Here is a 19,441-nt window from a genome sequence, read left to right as displayed (position 1 = left end):
CATTTGTACACAAAGGGAGAATAAACTGGGGAGGCTTGGAAAAGCTCTTTGCTTGCTGATGAACCCTTCAAGAATGGCTTTGGAGCAATAAAACAGACCTCTCAGGCACCTTCCTACATTAAAGTGCTGCTGCCGGCTCTACAGACGGAAAAACCATGGCTACACTGCAAGGGCAAGAGGAAAGTAAGCCCATGCCTGATTAAGAATATTAATTCTTTAGGGGACATAATTGCACCAGGAGCATTTGCATGTTTTAAAAGGCAAGAAAGTGGTTGAAAGCGTTCACATAAAATGGGTATTGTAACAGAGGTGATACAGAAGAGGTCTTGCAGGAGGTTCCACAGTAAAAACCCCACATCTTCCAGCACGTTATCAGTAGAAATGGATTGTATTTTCCTTCCCCTCACCTTGCACGAGCACAAAGGAGCTCACAGTACTGCTGGTGGTGCCGTTACTGCACCCATGCCACCAAAACCACGCAGCAGCACAGCCAACAGGGCTGGCTGTGGGCTAAAGGCAGCTCCTGGCAGGAGGTGAGTTAGGGGCAGACCGTGCAGGTCTGGTTAAAATAACACGGAGTTATCAAGCTGGGCTGAGTCCAGGCTCCAAAAGGGTTTTACTTGCATGAGAGCAACAGTTTTGCATAAAGCATTTATGGCAGCCTGGATGTTCAAAATCCGTATGGACACAAAATGCTAAGAAAAACCTGTCCTTGTCACTGCCAGTAACCCAGAGGGTGTGGGAACAGACACGTGGAAGCGTCTTACCCCGTGCACAGCTTCCAGCAGGACAGGCAGGGAAGCAGTTTGCTTCAGGTTCCTGATTTGCAATACATATGACCCTTTTACCCTGTATAATTACTGGGCAGTGCAAGCTGTAACCCAGGCCATTCCAGCACTAAGAGCTTTGAAGGTGCTGCTGTTCAGCGAGGTAAAGGAATTAAATTGCTTTACACAAATGTAGGTGACCTCTTCGAGCTGAGCTGGAAGCCCCATTACATTTTATCATTAACTTCCAGCTCTCTGGGATGCACCATCGTTTCAATGCAGGAAATCACCGGAGATTTCCCAGAACAGTTACGCTGGCACCAAGAATTTTAGAGGAAAAAAATCCAGTTACAGCCCAGAACCCCACAAAGAGGGGGAAATAAAGCCAATAGAAGGAGCGAGCTGTGCCTGCTGGTTACCTTCAGGATGTCCTGGCTGTTCTCGACGCCCTCCTGGTGCCAGCAGTCGAGGATGCCCTCCACGCAGCCGTAACCCATCCCATCGTCCAGGCTGGAGAAGAGGCAGAACCCGAGGGTGCTGGGCATGGCAGTGGGGCCAGCCGTGCGCCTCCCACTCTCATCGAAGGACTGCAGAGAGAGGGGAGAGCTGTGGCAGGGTGCAGGACCCTGGGGGGTGAAGGATTTAGCCTGCTTTTCCTTGCAGCAGAAGCACTGCTGCTGACCTCATGGCACTGCAGCACAACCAGGTGCTTTGGGCTTCGAATAAATTTGAGGAGGAATAGCTTTGGATGGGTTCTCTGTGCTCCTGAAGTGTTTTCCACCACCTGCTTTTAAGTGTTGCCTTTCCCTTAGAGGCTGCATGGGCACTTGTGTTACAGCCCTCAGCTTCCAGACACAGATGGGCAGTAACTCCAGACTCTCAAAAGAGAAAAAAAAAAAGGATGTGGGATGTGCAAGCCCACAGCCTGCAGCTGACCTCAGGCCACCTTTTCCCCCCTGTGCGCAGTTTGCACCCTTTTAGTGCCCACCACGTCCTGCAAGGTGCATCCCAAACCCCATTACTTCAAAGGGGCCATCTCTTCCCTTCTCCAGGAGGATGCCTCCTGCCCCATCCCCCTCCCAACAGCCCCGAGGGAGCCGAGCAGCCCCTCACCTGCATGGAGAGGTGTCTCTTCAGCTGTCGGTACGGGGTGGATGCCGAGGGCGTAAGCGGCTTCCCGTTCCTGAGCAAGCCGTAGAAGAAATCCTCCACGCTCATGGTGCCATCTTGGTCCAGGCTGTGGAGCACCCCCTCGAGCACCTGCGAGCAGCAGGGGGCAGAAATTTTTTGGTTATTGCCAAAAGCACCGCAGCAAAACTCAGCACAGCAGGCAAGGACCAAAAGAGCTGCCGGGCTCGCTGCATCAGCACGGACTGGGAAAGTCGTCTTACAGAAAACTGCAGAGCTATGCACGCTACCGAAATCCTGCCTGCCAGAGCATATAAGCTCCTTATCATGGTTATCTTCAAGCATCCATCTTGTAAGGCAGCACGAAAAAGCCTCATTGTGCCCTGCTCCCGACCCCAGGTGACACGAGGAATTTAGTGCAAGTTCGTGAGAAAAATGCCCAAACCTCTGCAGCATCTGAAGCCACTGAACAAAAAAATAGTACGGCACTACAAGGTTACAATAAATCTATTTTATACTTCAAGGACAGTCTTCTTGCTTACAAGCAAGACTAGGATTAGAGAGGTTATGATAGTCCCTTCCTATTCCTTTGCCTTCAGTTTATTTCTCCCACTTGCTGCCTTTCCTACACTTTAATATCCTGAAAACATTTTTGCAAATGCTGCAAAGGAATAACAGCCCAGAAACAAGCTTTATGAAGGAAACCGTTTCAAGCAGTGGTATTCTAAGATGGGAAGCAGTTTTATTAAAAAAAGCACTGAATCTTAAGACGACATTTTGCTAAAGAAATAATTTACTCAGGGACTCTGTCTGGAGGACAAAGACAGCCCGCAGGTCTTTGCGAAGTCAAAAGCAACTATCTATGAATATTTGAACCAATATTTGCTTTCCAGATAGACAGATCCTAGGATTAAGGAGTCACGTTTGGAATCCAAGGTATGTTTTTTAATTTAAAGTTTACTCTGTGATGGTACATGGTGACGGACAGGCATTATGGTGCAGGGCAGCTGCCTCGGCCCAGCGCAGCCTCTCGGTGGTTCAGTGCCAACAAACCCCTTGGAAAGCAGCGAGCTGTTAGCCTGCACTTGTGCTTTGTGATAAGCAAAAAGCGATGAGCCACAAGGCAGGTGTCTGTGGCAGCACCAACACCCAGCACGGCTCCGGGTGCGAGCCACCCCTCCGGCAACCCCAGCCCCACGGCGCTCACCTCCCCGCTGACATTTTGGAGCCCAAACTGCTCGCAGATGGAGACGAGCTTCTTGCGGTTCAAGTGGCCATCCCTGGTGATGCCGAGGTGCTCGCAGACCTCCTGCAGTTTCTCCTCTATCCACTCCGGTGTGGGCAGCGAGGCGCCGGGAGAGGCGTTCAGGTCGTCCGGGTTCCAGAAACGCAGCTGCCCTGAATTGGGGGAAAACAGCTCCGGTGTATGGGACTGCTCCCCAGTGACCACCAGGAGACCCCATGCCACACGGGACCCCATTAGACAGCCAGAGCCCCCCTGCTTGCTCGGCAAAGAGATTTGCAGACCCCAATGCACAGAGCTTGCTCAGCTGCAAGGCCACCTCCTTGGGGCTGCCACCTCACCCCACCCAGGGGCTGGGAAAGGGCTTTTTGGGAGCAAAACTTTGGTCCTGTTGGATGGGGTGGTGGTTATTAGACCACAGCTAATGGGGTAGGGGTGTTGGGGCAATTAGAAGCTATATGGCCATGGTGCTGGGGCAGGACGGGGAGCCCCCACCCCGGGGTCACCCTGCTGTCCCACAGGAGGACCCTAAGGACTGGTTGGGACTGACATCTAGTGCCTGCCACGCTCTACTACAGCCCCACAGCCCCCAAAGCACGCTCAGGACCAGGCCTGGAGATGCTAGGCCATAAGGCAGCACCTTCAAGGAGCCTGGTTTCATCCCTGCATGGGGCTCGCCTCCATCTCGTGCTGACAGCAGGAGGGACAAAGCAAGGCCGTGACAGAGGAACGGAGCACGGGATGGCCACAGGGGCTGCACCGTGTGGTGCTTTGCCTGCCTGACCCCATATAGGGCCCACACCAGCACCACAGGCCTGAGGTGGCCCCACAGCACACTTTTGGCTGCTCTCCTTGGGGCTTTGAAGGCGAAACACATCCAGCTGCTTGCTCTTACCCTCTGCCTCGTACTCCTCGCTGCCCCGCGTCTTCCAGTGCTGGGGAGAAAACAAAGGGGTCCCGGGTTGTTATTATGGCCAGACACGGTGCTGATGAGAGGCTCCAGCACCGGCATCAAACGAGGCTTTCATCTCCTCGGTCTCGGTGGGCCAGGCTGGCAGCCCCCGGCTTTTTGATGCTGCCTGCTGCTGGCAGGCACGGTGCTGCCGTGGGGATAAGGCAGGGGACTGCCAAAGCCCCCCAGCCGAGCCAGGAGAGGCGCAGCAGCAGATCAGAGCCGTGCCGCTAAGAGATGGGGGATGCAGCGAGGATCGTGGGTTGCGTGTAGGCACTGAGTGTGCATTACCCCTTCCTTACAGCATCCTGGGTGACTCCCACACCCCTTGTGGATCCTACACGCAGCCGGCCTGAGCTCCAGGATGAGAGCAGAGCCTCGAGCATCCCCGTTGTGGGTAGCCCGTAACGTAACCCTGAAGCACACCACCACCCCACGGCCTCCCCGGGGGGTCACGCATCACCTGCGCCCACTGCAGAGCCCGAGCATCCCAGGCAAAGCACGTTAGCAGCAAGTAATTAAGCTGCAATGAACCTGCACACATGAGGGCGATGGGGACGTCTGCTCCCAGAGCACACATGATGTAGGAAATGAAGGTTTTGCTGCTTTGTGCTTCCGCCTTTACAAAGGGGACACATCTGCCTGCAGAGCTGGAGGGCCAGCAGCCTGTGCTCAGCCAAACCCACCCCAAAACACCTCTGCTGGTGATAGCTGCAGGTCAGGAGAGCAAACTGCACTGCCAACAAGCTCCCTGAGCTACACAGAGGAGAAAAAAAAATCCTTTGCTGCTCTGAAGCCACCCTGCTTCCTCCAAGGCAATGCAGCAGCAGCTCAGGCAGCACCAGGAGCAGGGCAGAAGCGCAGTGCTCAAAATGACTTCCCGTACGTAATGTGCTGCCCTGCCACCACCAGCCTTGTACCAGCCGAGGGGATTTGCTAACAAGCCATGCTCAGCAATATTAACTTCTAGTTTAGCGACAGCGGGGGCAGATGTTACTTCTCCACCACCACCAGCGCGTGCTTGCGCATGCATGGCGCTGATGGACTGGATGGCAAAGTCACCCGGGACATAAAGAGGCTCTAAATCATCACAGAAAAGTTCAATACGTCTCATTCAGATTACAGCTAAAAGCCATTAATCTACGGCGTTACCATGGGAACTGGATTAGGTCACTGGACATTTTTAGCTCTGCTGCTTGTGCCCGTTTCAGCTGCCGGATGAGGGAAGGGCTGCTCCGAGCAGCAGCATCTCCAAGGATCCGTTTGGTTTTGGGGCCAGGGCAGGAGCCCAGGAGGGCAGGAACCCAGGAGATTTGGGATCTTTGCTCCCCCAGGAGGCTGCAGGCAGCAATCAGGCTGGCACAGACAGGGCTGGAGCCTGCAGCTCTGCTGGATATCTGAATATCTGCTGGATATTTTGGGCAAAGCCATGGATATAAGGAAGAACGCACTATAAAGCTGTGCATTTCAGCCCAAAGAAGCATTATTCAGCTAGCTCCACCACCATTAGGGTGGGCAGACTCCCCAAAAACCCATCATGCTGATCACACAGAGCAGGAGCTGAGGCAACAGGTACTGTAAAAGCAGAGACCAGCCCCTGCTCCCCCAAAATGTACAGATAGCACCCCGCCTTGTAAGTGCTGGTCCATACACAACAGCCCTCGGCGTGAAGGGAGAAGGCACCTTTGGGTGCTAAAAGCAGCCCCTGCCCTGCGCTCCTATCCTCACACCAAGGGGTAACTGGGCAGTGATGCTCAGAAGGGGACCCACTGCTGCCTCCAACTCTTTTTGCATAAGCAGTGTGTGTATATTCACCTCAATATCATTTTATTTAAAGAACCTAAATGTGGCCATTCAGCACCAGAACCTCTCACATCGAGGACTTGTCAAAGACAAAAACACTCCAAAAAAACACAACCAAAACCCCAGGAGCCCCCAGACCACAGCACAGGGTAGAACCACGAGCCCAAAACAACCTGAGGACACCAAGGCACCCCCTCACCACCAGCCCCGGGGGGCTGTCGTGACCCCCTGGCAGCATTCACGGGGGGCCCCAGGGTGCCCTTTGTGCCGCGGGGGCTCGGGGTCGGCACCGCCAGGGGGATGACAAAGGGGGCCTGGGGCCGGCGCACGGCGGTGTCAGGCAGGGCATTGTCCCCAGGAGGCGATGCTCCAGCTGGATGTGGGTCACGCACGGCACGGGGGGCTCAGGAATGCATTATTGGGGCGGGCGCGTGCCCCCGCGCGCCGAGCGGCAGATGGCCGCGGCTTTCAATGCTCGCCGCCCTCCAGCTCGGGGCCCGGGCGAGCATCTGCAGCCTGGGCCGTTTGCTCGGCCTGGCCTCTCCCCAGAGCGATGCAGCAACCTCTCCCACCCTGCCATCTGCTCCAGCGAGACAGAGCTTTGTTCTCCCCCGGAATATATTGCTAATTAAGACGACGAGCAGGGGCGCAACGCTGAGCCCGCTGCGCACACGGCCAGGCGATCCCTGGCGGCAGGGCTGGCAGCCCCACAGCCTCTGCTGGGGGACAAATGATCACAGCGAGGGCTGCTGAGGGACAGCAGAGCTCCACAAGCCACCTCGCAGTTACCTTTAGCTGCCAAGCAGCAATAAAGGCACCTACGGGGAGAGCAAGCACCGTGCTGAGCTGTCACCCGCAGATCCTGATTTTTTTTTCAGGATAAAGGAGAAAAAAAGCTCTACTCTGCTACAGCCCCATGGCTCAGCAGCTTTCCAGCAGGGAGCAGGGCACGGCTCTGCCCTCTCCTCCCACAAGGGAACCACAGCAGACACCACATTGGGCAGAAGCCAGCAGGCAGATGCTCAGGGAATGAGCAGCTTCAGCAGGCACCGAAGGGACGGGGCTGGGACACGACAGCAGTTTGGGAGGTTTTGCCTCCTGCAGTGACAGAGGGACCTTTCCCGGAGCAGAGCCCAGCAGCTGGGCGAGGGGAGGCGACAGATGCCTGACCCTGAGGTCTGGAAGTCAGCACAGCCTTGGGACGGGGAGCATTTGGCCACCCCTGCATCGAGGTTTTGGGATGAAGCAATTTCAGACAGCAACCAGGGCTGGAGAGAAGCGGCTTCAACCACTGCAAGTTTTCACATTGCTTTTGTAGGGGCTTTCAGGGTCGCAGCTCCAGCAGCACCACATCCACAAAGCCACCAGAGCCACAAATTCCTCGCTGCCCAGGAGCCCGGTGACATCCCGGTGGCAGCGATGCCACCGAGCTCAGGCCCGGCTGCTCGGGGCTTGGTCCAGTGGCACCTGGAGAGGTGATGGAGCCACTCAGGGCAGCCGATCCCCACAGACCAGCCCTCCCCGGCTCCACAAACACGAGATGAGAGGCTGAGAGGGAAGGAAGCCTCCCAGACAGAGCCCGAGCCCTTCTAATTGGCACCGCTTGAAAGCAAGCGCCAATTAAGCCGCGCTGCCCCAGTTCTCAGGCTGGCGAAACACCCCGAGCTGGAGACAGCCTGAGCGCACTCAGCAGCGCGTTTATGTGCACAGCAAGAAAATAAAAAAAAAGGGGAAATGGTGCTGGTTATGTCAAGCCCCAAAATATCAGTGCCTCGGGAGCCTCCAGCAGCAGGCAGCATCTCAGCCCCAGGACCCCCAGCGCCTCCAAGAAACCAGTTTCTCCATATACCAAAATATCACCCTCTTAGAAACAAGATAGTAATGCTGATAAAGATGAAAATTGCAGATTTTACAGATTTATCCTGGTTCTTTTTTTTTTTTTTTTTTTTGGGCTCACGTTTCAAGGGAATTAGCCACCCCATCCACCCGGAGAGGCGCACCAAGAGGCCGTGCTCCCTGCCGGCTGCACCCAGGCTGTTAGGCACCGATTTAGCTAATTGCCTGACCTTGTTAATGGAGCAGCCCTTCGCGCCTACCCAACAGCTAAAAGCGAGGAATAAAATTAGAGTGGCCTCTTCTATCGAGGGCATCGCTTCCCCAGGGGGGTGTGGGAGGATTCGTGCTGGTTTCCAGGGCAGGGCAGCCCAGCACCAGGAGGTGGGTGAGCATCACCCAGGGCAGCGAGCAAGAAGGCAGGGCAAAGAAGCTGCCTTTGGGGAAAAAACTGTTTTTTGAGCTTTTTTTAAAAAGCTCAGCTTCACAGGAATAGTAACACATATGGCTGTGAAGCTGGAAATTGGAAATTTCTCCCTTCCCCTCTCAGGGCTGAGCATCCCCGTGTGCAGGGTGGCTGCGGAGAGCCCAAGGGAAGCCGGGAAGAGGAGGGCAGAGAGCAGCACGTCACGTTTCCCCTTCCCAATGCAAAACTTGTGCCGCACACTCCTGAGCACTCACTGCTGAATTGACAATGCCTGGCAAGCCCTCGGCGGGCTGGAACAGGCCCAGCTCCGAGGAAATGCACGTTAATGTGTGCCCAAACCCAGCCAGGCCCTCCTTCACCTTCAGATATTTTTGGAGAAGCAAAACTGGAGCGTGAGGGTGCGCCCTGTTAGCACCCACGCTGCTCGGAGTGGGGGGTGCCCAGCACTAAGCACCCTCCCCGTGGCACCAGGACAGTAGCACAGCCTTACAAGTGGCTCACTAGAAAAAGAAAATGGGGATAGAAAACACAAAGGGCTGAACCACGAAGGGGACAGCTCTGAGATGCCAGCACCATCCCACGGCAGCCACCTGCTGCTGATCCCTGCTTTGCCAAGCCCTCTGATGGCCACGTGCCCTTGCCCAGCTCTCCCACCAACACGCCAGGGCCTGGCGGGGTTTTCCTGGGTGAGCTGCTGGAGGAGGACACGCTCCTTCTGCTCGCATCGCTCCCAGCCCACACCTCGTTAGCCGCGGAGGCAGGGTGGCAGCCAGCTTTTAATTGCTGGCCAGGAGCACGGTGAGTGCACGTCACCGCGCCGCCGTGCACGCCCAGCTCCTCCTGGGATACCCACGGCTCTGTGGAGCTGATCCTGGGCAGGATTTTGGGGTCTGAGCAACAGATTTTGGGGTCATCTGCTGTAGGAGATGCATAATGGATTGCTGGGGGACAGCAGGAGGGGACCACCCCCTTCGCTTGGTGAGCACCAAGGACATTTGAACTGCCTCCATGCTGTGCTAGCACATCACAGAGCTGCCCACCTTGCTTGGCCATGGCCACGGGCTCAAAACAAGAAATTATTTCACAAACTGATGGCAAAGGGACAGAGCAACCTCATGCGAAAGAGTGGTTGGGGCAGAACAAAAGAGAGAGAGGTGAGAAAAGGGGACAGGGAGGGGAGCAACTCAGCCCACGGGGGCAAAACCGAAGCGAACCCCAAAAGCAAAGCGCAGCCCCCAGCCCACAAACCCCAAAAGCAAAGGCTCACCTCCTCGCAGCCACCGGGAGCGACGTGCAGGGGCTGTGCTTCCTCGCCCAGCGGCTCGATGACGGTCACCTCGGCGAAATCCTCCACCGACGCGCAGAACTCCGGCAGGGAGCGGCGGCCGTAGCGCTTGCCACCTTTGATGTACTTGGGCTGCGCTTCTGGGGAGGAATCTGTGAAGTTTGGGAACAAAGCATGGTGGTGACACATTTTTCCAGGTTCCTGCCTGGCTCCTGGGCACACAGCTGGTTTGGTGGCAGCTCTTGGAGCACCAAAGTGCTGCTGCTCCTGTCCGGCAGCGTGGACCTCGCCGTGATTTTGGGCACGCAGGGTTGGGACCGGTCCCACCCCAAAGCAAATATTGGCACAAAGCACAGCGATAGATCTGCCTTGCTCACCCCCAACCCATTTCCTGACCACGTTTGCTCGGTTAACAAGGTGCTGGGGGAAACCTGTCAGCCTTGCCAGCCCTGCCTCGGATCGGGAAGGCAGGCAGCTCTGCTCTCCTCGCACTCATCTTCATTACTGGGGACGGGCAGGTTTAATTAGGGACAGCATCGCCAGAGCCTCCAGATCACCCAGACACCTGGGCAGCCCCTGCCGCTTGAATCACAGCTAGATTAAAAGCCTGGAGACGAGCAGGCAAGTGGAAAAAAAACCAGCGAGTTCGGAGGCGAACATCCCCCGAGGGGCCCGAAAGGAGGAGCTGATCCCAATGAGGGCCGGGGCAGGTCCCAGCCTGCACCAAGCGGCGTCCCCACAACCCTTGGGAGCCGCCACCTAATTACAGGGGGGCTCCGTGTGGCTCCAGCTCCCCCGCAACAACCTCCTGCCTCCGGGGCCTGAATTATCCACGAGCACTCGCTGACAGGGATCAAAACAGAAAAATAAATAAATAAGCACGTTTCGGGCTATTTCCAGCACGAGTCATCCGACGTCTGGAGCAGGGGGCAAATTAAGCAGAGGACCAAATTAACCAGGGATTCAATTAGGGAAAGGCTCTCTGCCGCGCTTTGTGTTGGCGTTTGCTAACCTCGCTGTCGAAACCCACCCCCCCCCGGGACCTGATCATCTTTGTTTTTCGCCACTCGCAGCTCACCGAGAGCGGCAGCTTTTTGAATTTTTTATTTGCAGAGCGCTCCGGTACGAAATAAATGCAAGGAGCTGAAATAAATGCACTGATCAGGGCCGGGGAAGCCGCTCCATCGCTGGCGCACGGGAAGCAACGGGTCCCCAAACCCCCCCCCCCATGCCAAAAAGCCTCCTCGGATAATATTCCTTCAGATATAGGAGGTTTCAAGCTCGTTAGAGGGAAAAATATTCCGCAACTTAGCTATGCAATGAATTATAAAATACACAGGCCTGGGAGGCCTTTGATTCCTCCAGGCCCCGCGCTCCATCCGGCCGTGCTGCAGCTCTAGGGAACAACCCCGGCGCCCCGTGTTTGAACAAGGCCGTTTTAACAAGATTTGCTGCAGCTGGGACCCGGCACATGAAAGTTGGGCGATGAAGTGTGCCGATAGAGGAAAAAAAAAATAAAAAAAATAAAATAAATAAATAAATCGCAGGGAGACAGGCTGATTAAGCGAGAGCCGGAGAACAAAAGGCAGCCTTATCGCTCCTATTAAAGCCTGCCCGATGGTGAACAATCTCCATCCAGCAGCTCTCTCTGAAATGCTAATATTTGTGGCTACCCATTCAGCCATTTATTGCCTCGCAGAAGAGGGCTGGGGGGGTGGGGGGGGGCTTTGTGTTTTTCTTGATAAATAAATTTTCTCCGCCGAGACACGGCCGCACCTCTACGCCCATCTGTCTCCGGGAAGGCCGGGGGAGAAGCAGCAGCAATTTAAGCCCTAATCAGGTTATTGCTACATTTACCTCTGCATTTCCTAACGCTCAGAGTCGGGCTTCCAATCCCCCCCGACAGCTCGGTTTAAGCACTGCAGCAGCCAGGGAGTGAGGAAAACCCAGCACAAACACAGGTGCCTTTACGCCAAGCCTTGCAAACAGGCAATGGGAGGTGGGTTTATTTTTTATTTTAAGCAATTTGAGGCTGGCAACTGACTTAGCTCTCTCCACTCTGACTCCTAGACCACCCTTTGGTCTGAGCATCTCATTTTTCCTGTAAATCTGAGAGTTTTGAGGCCCAGGAACATCTCCGGGATGGAGCGGTGACCTCCCCGAGCCGAGAGCAGAAAGCTCGCCCCTACCCCATGAGGGGCTTCCAGCCACAGGGGTCCCATCAAAGGACCAAAAAAATAAAAAAAAAAATAATTAAAAAAAAAAAATCACACTTTTGGAGCCACACAGCTTCTGTTAACACGGGGCACAGCGGCAACCTGTGCTTCCCGAGCGCAGAGCGCCAAAGGGCTGAGCTCATTTCCAGCCCAAAATCATGGGGAAGGATGAGGAAGGGCTTCTTAACCCACACTTGCTTCAAAGGCAGGTGAGGAAATAAGAAGGAAACATCAAAAATCAGCACTTCAAGGGATACAGAGCTGTGCTCACCCCCCCAGGCGTGGTGAACGTCAGGCTCCTATGGAGCCGAGCCCTGGCACCCCGTGGGTAGAGATGCACCCCGTGCAGCCTCCAAACAGGGAAAAAGGTGGAAAGAAGAAAATAGGGCCAACCCTCCCTGCTTTCTGCAGCCCTCAGCAACGTGAGGAATCAGAGAAATGCATGCTTTGGAGCCAGAGCCTAATTAGACACTGGGGTCTTATCTGATCCCCCCCAACTGCCCCCGAGCTGCAGGGCGAGGGCAGGAGCCAGCAGCGGTGCCCTGATGGCCAAAAGGAGCCCGTGGGCACCTGTCTGAGCTCCCTCCCTGCCCCTACGGGGGAATCACAGCCCCCAAAGCCCTCTGAACAAATAAAACCAGTCTGCATTTCAGAAGGAAAGCCCCAGTTGAAGCACCGCAGCCAGAACCATCGATTCCCCAGCTCCCCTGCTGGAGACCCACACCCGATTTTCTGCCTTCCTGCCCCACAGAAATCATCTCCAGCCCTGCTCTGTCCTCGGAGGCATTTCACACGTTGGGCTCAGCAAACGAGGCAGAGGGAAGCAGCAGCTACTGGGGACCCTGCCCAATGCACCATGGCCAAAAACTGAGGTGTTTTGGCCAAAAAAAGGCACCGCCTGCACCTGAACCACCCCCATGGCTTTGTACTTCTCCCCACAGAGGTCCAATCCCAGAGCCAGACCCCAGCAAGCACACGTGGGATTCCTGCAAGTTATTTATCCCCAGCTCTCTCTCAGGAAGGCAATTCAGCTCTCTCCACGGGAAGGGAAGAATCAGGAGCCCCTCGTGACCGTGCCGAGGCTGGCATCGAGCTGCTCTTTAATTTATTCCCGTAATCCCGCACTCCACCCCATTAATCCCTCCCTGCCCAGGCTGCTAGTGCACGGATGGGACTTCTTAATTTTTATTGCCCCCGGACAGCCTCCTCCCAGCACAGCAGGGCACACGGCACGTGTTTTTCTGCTTTTCCCAGGGGAACAGCACCTTCCCTGTGAGGGGTGCCCAGCCACAGCGCTTCCCAGCAGGGCTGGGGTTTGCCCGGCCAGCTGGGGCTCTGCTCCTGCACCAGCAGCCCCCCGAGGGGACGCAGCTGATGACAGCAGTGCAAGGAGCTCTGCCTGCCCTCGATTTGTAGGGCAGCCCCCAGGACCCCTCCTCTTGCCTGTCTGCCCTTCAGAGAGGGAATTGAGCTCCTTTGCCAAGGGAAAATAATCAAGTTGAATCAAATCAGCCGCTCCCTGCGAGCGTGAGCGCCTCGCTCACCTGCTCTCCTCTCCCCTTTCCAAAATGGGCAAGCCCCTAGAAACCTCTTCCGAGGGAACTGCTTTTGCACCACGCAGCTTTTTGGGTTCCTCATCCCCAGCCTGGGCCCTGCTGGGCAGCAGTGACAGCACCCATCCACCCATCCCTCCCTCCGGTCACCGCGCACCCCAGGGACCTTCCCATCACCCAGCTCCACACGAAACCACAGCACCAACACACGTGGCCCCTTCCTTACGGGGGAAACCCAGCAGATGCAGCAAACAGCCTTCAAATCCGTGCTTCCCCCACAATTAAATTCTCATTTTAATCGCACGACGCAGGGCTCTTCACGCGATTTTTCCCCCCCCCCCAGCCCGGGGCTGGCTGTAACGCCGGCGTTTCGGCGGTCGCTGACAGCTTGACACCAGCAGCACAAAGCAGCTTGTTCTCCAAATCTCGAGTTTGATCTAAATTAAAAGCAGCGCAGGCTTCTGCGTTAACCAACCTGTCAAAACGTATTAAAAATAAATGCCTCCCGGGGCCTGCCCGTGCCCGGCTCCCTACCTGCCGCGCCACCCCTTCTCCACCCCTCACGCTCCTCTTCCAGGCTGATTTCCCCTGCGATAACCCCAAATTGAGCCGTTTCTAGAAGATTTCTTTGCATTTAGATAAAGCCAGAGCTTCTCAGCCACATGATTCCCCCGTAAACGTGGAGATTCGGATTAGTTCTGGTTCATTGGGGTGCCGGGGCTGCCTCCCGCCCCGTGCCAGCTCCTCTCCAGTGGGCTGGAAGGGATTGCAGCAAACCTGAGCCCCCCCCGAGGCACCAGCGATGCCCCCCCCGTGCCCCCCAGGACCCACTGACAGCACGGGGAAGCTGCGTTAAGGGATGCCTGGCGCAGGAGCTGCCAGCGCCCATCTCCCTCGGCGCATTAAGAGCTTCAAAAATGAAGCAGGGGGAAAAAAATATTAAAAAATCCATCAATTGCATCTCTTGGGTTATTTTCCAGCCTGTTTTGGGGAGGAAGCTGTCATTTTGCTGCCTGGCTGCGCTGCTGAGCGAGGATGCTCGAAGGGCAGAGCTGAGATGGATGCTCCAGGAGGAGCCTGGAGTTCCCCTCGGCCCCGTGCTAAGCTCTTTTCTCCTTGGGGGATTTCACACCCCGCTGCTCGGCGGGCAGGATTAGGATGGGATTTACATACAGGTGTGTGAGAGCAGAGCTCAGCCCCCGCTCCAGCTGGGCTGCGGGGGCTCAGCCCCAGCCGCGTGCGCTGGGAGGGGGATACCAGAGCTGTGACCTGATCGTCTGCCAAGGGTTTAAAAAAAAAAAACAAACAAAAAACATGTCTAAAAAGCACAGGGAAACAAAGAAAGGAGAAAAAAAATATCCTTTTCTTTTTTGCTCTCCTCTCTGGGAGCAGGAGCGCCCACCTCAGCACCCAGAAAGCGTTTTCGCTTCTGAGTTTCTCTGTGAGAGCCACCCAAGCCTGCTTTTCCTAGGCAAACAGGCTATTTTTGATAGTTTCAGTATTTACCTGGTTCTTGGAAGTGCTCTTCATTTGACAGGGTTCTGGACAAGATGAGGATGAGTGCTTCTTTAAATTGGTCAAAGTGGACCTGGGGAAAAAAGAAGGGAAGAGATCAGCTGGCACAGGTGATTAAATATCAGGCTAATGATCCCGCAGAAGAGTGGCAGCAAGGGAAACACCCGAACAGATCACAACACCAAGCCAGGACCATGCCTTGGAGAAACCACAGCGAGCAACAGAGGCACAGGCAGTGCCTTTGAGCTCGTGGAGATGCCCAGCGGCCCCACGTGCCAGAAAATACTTTCTGGAGCTGATGGCAGAAAGCTGCAGAAACACCAGCTCTGGAGCCCGGCTATAGGAGAACCAGGGAGGGATGATCTCAGTGCTCGTTTATCCCCCCTCCCTTTTCCATCTGCATCTTCCCCCCAAAAAAAATCTCTTTCTGCCTCTGCCACGAACAGTTGCAAGGGGGGTAGAGCCCCATGGGGAATGCGAGCAATGCCAGCCCCGGCATCGCGAGGCGGAAACGTGGGGACAGCTGGGGAAGCTCTGGCATGGCACAGCTGGCCACCACGACTCCTTTGGGCTGCAGAAACCTGAGGGGGAATTTTTGGCATCGAACAGAAGCCTTTATATTTAGAGAAGCGGGGGACAGGCACCGCAGCGAGGAGGGCGGGGGTCCGGCCATGTGCGCGCTTCACCAGGACAGTTGACAGAGATAGGAGAAGATGCTTGATAAAGAAAAAAAAACCTTGAAATTTAGAATAAATGGGCAGGAAAAAACCACGGGGCAGGTTCTGAGCAGGAATGAAGGGGAAGGAGGAGGGGGCTGCACCCTGTGCCCCCCCGGCTGCAGCTGCAGGCCAGATGGCTCCGCGCACCGCGATTGTGCCGTGACCGCGGCCACGGGAGCCCGAGGAAGATTAGGCTGCGGGGCCAGAGCCCGTAATGCTGCAGACCCCTGGATTTAAAATGCAAATGGGCAGCACAAGACAATGGGCATGGCTGCTCCGTGGGGCTCACAGGTGTCCCTGGTGTCCTACAGAGGGAGGTGGTGCAGGCGTGGCACTAAGGAGAGCCCGCGTGCCTTCAGCACCCAACTTTTGGATGAAGGTGTGAGAGCTGGGGGGATTTTTCTTCCCGTTAGACCTGCTGGAAAACCTCGGGCACATCCTAAGAGCCAGGAAAAGCAGCATCTGCTCGGGTTGCACACTTGACCTTGGACGCTGCACGCCCGTGCACAAAGAATTGCAGCTGCTAAAATTAAAGCTGCGCTCGGAACAAGCCAGGAGAGGAAACCCATGGCACAAAAAGCCACAGAGCCTAAAATAGCTCTTTTTAAAGATCCTTTGCCTTGGCTTTGCTGTGGCAGCCCCCTGGGGTGGCAGGATCCTGCCAGAACAGCCTCTGTGCTCTGCTGAGACAGCACCAGCAGCCGAGGGAGCCGGGTAAGGACAGCACCAGCACCAGGACAAAGCGCTTCTGAGGCTGCCCCAGATGGCCGAGTCAGCCCCCTGCCAAAAGGCTGTCTGAACGCGAGGCAGAAAGCCCTCAGCAGCGAAATGCTGGCAGGGTATTTAAAGTTTAATGCTCCTTTTAGCATGCTCGGCTGAACCCGGGGTATTTTGGAAGCGGCAGCTCGCGCATCTGCTCCCAGCTGCCCCCCGGCAGCCCCTGGGGTGCTCGCTGGGGGGGGGCACAAGAGCCCAAATTGGCCACGGGTGGAGGTGGGATCAGGGTCAGGGCCACGTCTCCTGGTGAGCTGCAGGGGGTTGGGGGCACCGGGGGCTGCCACGGTGCCAGCACATGGAGCAATTCCCCCAGCCCTGCCAGCACAGGAGGAGGAAGAGGAGAGCATCGTGGTGTTTTATCCTCCTGCTGCATTGGGAGCATCAAGCCCCGGTGAGGAGAGCATTCCCAGAACAAGCAAATCCGAGACAAACGAGACAAATGACCCCACACAGACACAGAGCCCAGGGCACACACCAAGCGCCGGCTGCCCAGCGGTCCCAGCATCTCTCAAGGCTCAGCACCTGCTTTGACACCAGCTTCCTATGAAGCCAGCGCCTTGTTAGCACTAGAAAGAGAGCGCGCATGTGCCGAGCTACCTGCTGCTTTTTTCCCTGCTTGCCCCAGCAATGCAAATCAGCCGTCTGCAGCCGTGGGCCCTGGGGAAAGCGAGCGGCGGCGGCTCCTCGCAGCTCCCTGATCCCCACTGAGCCTTCCCCAGAGCCCCGTCCCCACTCGTGGGCTGCTTCCCGCAGCATACAGGGGGAGCTCTGGGTGGGATGGGATGGGAATGGGGTACCCTGAACCCAAATCTCCTGCTTGGTGTGCTAAAAGGCACCATGGATGATGGGGAGCGGCTCGCCAACACCGTGGCGCACCACCAGCATCGGGGGACTCCTGAGCTCCCCGTCCCCAGCTGGGGACGGCCACCAAGGACAGCCCCGTGTCTGGAGGTGCCCGACTCGCCCTGTCCCTGCCACTCACATCACCCAGCCACCCACAGGCACCACCACCACCACCGGGCTGTTCCCAAACGCCACTCCGCGTTAGCTGCTAACTGATGGGTATCGCGGGGAGGGGGGGCTGCACGCATGGCCTGGGGCCCCGAGCAGGCAGCCTGCCCGGGGAATGCCAGGAATTGCTGCAAGCATCGCGTGAGAAGAGGCATTTGGGATGGTCCAGCTCTGCTGCGAGGCAGGATTTATACAACCCTGAGGGACCCCAACCAAAGCGTGCGCCGCTTAATCCCCAAAATGCTGCACGGAGCCGGGGGGGCACCGTGTGTGTCTCTGCTCCCCGCAGCACCCTGCATTTATCCTCACGGCACAGCCCCGGCACAAAAGGCAGCACGTGGCCCTACAGACAAGCACGCTCCCCCCGGTGCCCTCCCGTTCAACGGGGCCCCTCCAAGAGCACCAAAACAAAGGCGGCTCCGCCAGGCGCCACCATCTGCGGCACCGCGCTCGATGCTGCACTCCCGATGGGGTCCCGAAGAAACCCGGGGGACCCCAGAGCTTAGCCACGGGCTGCTGGTGCTGCTAACGAGCACAGGCACCGGGGAGACGCAGGGAAATGTCAGGAGCAGGTTGTTATGGCAGGGTTGTGAGCGCGAGCCATCCCTGCAGACAAAGAGAGGGGAAAAAACGCTCCTTGGGGTCCCTCGCAGGGCAGCCTGCAGGGGTTGAGCTCGTAGCTGGAACGGGGTGAGCGTGAGCCACAAAACCAGACAACAGCAGCCATGTGGCAGGAGCCTGAGGGGGCCGAGCAGCACGGGAAATCTCTGGGATTGGAGCAAAAAGCCACGCTGGGAATGCAAAGGTCGGAAACCCCCCTGGATCAGCTCCTGCTTCCACGCCAGCCACTCCCACGGTCGGGAGAAGGGCTGCAGCCACGGGGCGAGCAAGGAAAAGGAGGATTTGTCCCTTGAAGGAACCAGTTTGCTTTGTAAAAGCTGCGTTTTGATGGGAAACCGGAGTCCAAACAACTCAGCACAAAGCAGCTCTGCCACGTGCCCATGGGGCTGACAAAACCGGCGCCCACCCCGGCCTTACCCTGCCTAGGAGGTTGCCCTGGAGCAGGGTCTGCTGCAGCGCCGGGGCCACCTCCTCCAGGTGCAGCACGTGGCACAGGTCGGTGAGCTCCTCCTGCCCCAGCGAGCCCGTGCCCGTGCTGTCGAAGCTGTCGAAGAGCTCCTTGAGGCGGGCTTCATACTGGTCCTGCTCAGCTTCATCCATCCCATAGCCTGCCGCGCTCACCTGCGGGGGGAGATGGGGATGGTTAGGGCTTCCCACAGCAAAGCGGTGCAGAAAAAACCCCAAGGGCTGACAGAGCAGCAGCCCACGCCACCAGTTTCAACCTCATGTGTGTTTTTTTTTTGGATATCTGCACCCTGCCAGGCAGCAGCTCACCTACAGGCACGTGTGGCCCCCTTGGCACACGGATACCATGGCGCAAGAAGGCACAGCGCAGACACCCCAAACCAGCACCTTCCCCATTATTTGGGTTATTTGCATGCACGCAGAGCTGGGGCAATGCCACGCAGCCCCGTTGTGCTGAGCTGGGCTGGATGTCCCCGTGCTGGGTCACTGCCCTGTCCCCACGCTGCGGGGACTCGAGGTCAGGCCCTGCCCGGAGGCAAAGCTCAGAGTACTGCGCCAGGAGAGGGACGCAGCCAGGGCAGCAGCAGGGCACGGAGCCAGCCCCGGAGCAGAGCTGGATCATTTCTCCTCTGCTGCACGAGCTGACAGCCCCAGGAGCTGCCCTGGCACTGCCCGGGGGCTCGCCCTCCCCATCTCCATCGAGTCAGGAGCTGCGCCTCCAAAGCGGCACCGGTCAGAGCGCCCCAGCCCCAGGAATTGGTTTGGGAGGAGGGGGCAAGGAGAGAAATTCCCCATCCAAAATGCAGGATCTGGCTGGCCTCCGTTCAACCAAGTGCCAGCACCACCCCAGAAGCGCACTGTGGGCTCTGCAATGGGTATCACGGGGACCCTGTGCCCAGGGATGCTCGGCCAGCCTCAGACCACGGCCCAGCACTGTCCCAGTCTCCATCTGAATTTGTTTTGCCCACTCTGCCACATGCTTTCCAGGCCACAAATCCCAAAGGGGAGCTCATCTCCAAGCCCCCTGCCACGGCACAGCCACCCCCCTCCTCCCACCACCTCTGCCCCCACCAGCGGTGCTCACAGACACCCCAAAAATAAGCGGGGTTAGGCTGTCGGAGCACCA

General features: G+C 56.9%; 1 protein-coding gene across 7 annotated transcripts in view; it reads right to left on the bottom strand.

Annotated features, from left to right (window-relative positions):
- Positions 1-19,441, bottom strand: part of NIN (ninein) — a 57,692-nt gene that overhangs the window by 34,071 nt on the left and 4,180 nt on the right. For all 7 annotated transcript variants that reach the window (XM_084520965.1, XM_084520971.1, XM_084520968.1 and 4 more), the window contains exons 2-8: positions 18,268-18,471; positions 14,714-14,795; positions 9,421-9,590; positions 4,034-4,073; positions 3,103-3,293; positions 1,881-2,027; positions 1,187-1,354 (exon numbers count right to left, since the gene is read on the bottom strand). In XM_084520965.1, coding sequence (XP_084377091.1) covers positions 1,187-1,354; positions 1,881-2,027; positions 3,103-3,293; positions 4,034-4,073; positions 9,421-9,590; positions 14,714-14,795; positions 18,268-18,450 — 981 coding nt within the window. In that variant the 5' untranslated portion in view covers positions 18,451-18,471. The remainder of the gene's footprint in view (positions 1-1,186; positions 1,355-1,880; positions 2,028-3,102; positions 3,294-4,033; positions 4,074-9,420; positions 9,591-14,713; positions 14,796-18,267; positions 18,472-19,441) is intronic.

The sequence above is a fragment of the Aythya ferina genome (genome assembly GCF_964211825.1).
Source record: "Aythya ferina genome assembly, chromosome: 5".
Lineage (NCBI taxonomy): Eukaryota > Metazoa > Chordata > Aves > Anseriformes > Anatidae > Aythya > Aythya ferina.
This window is presented reverse-complemented; position numbering and strand designations above follow the sequence as displayed.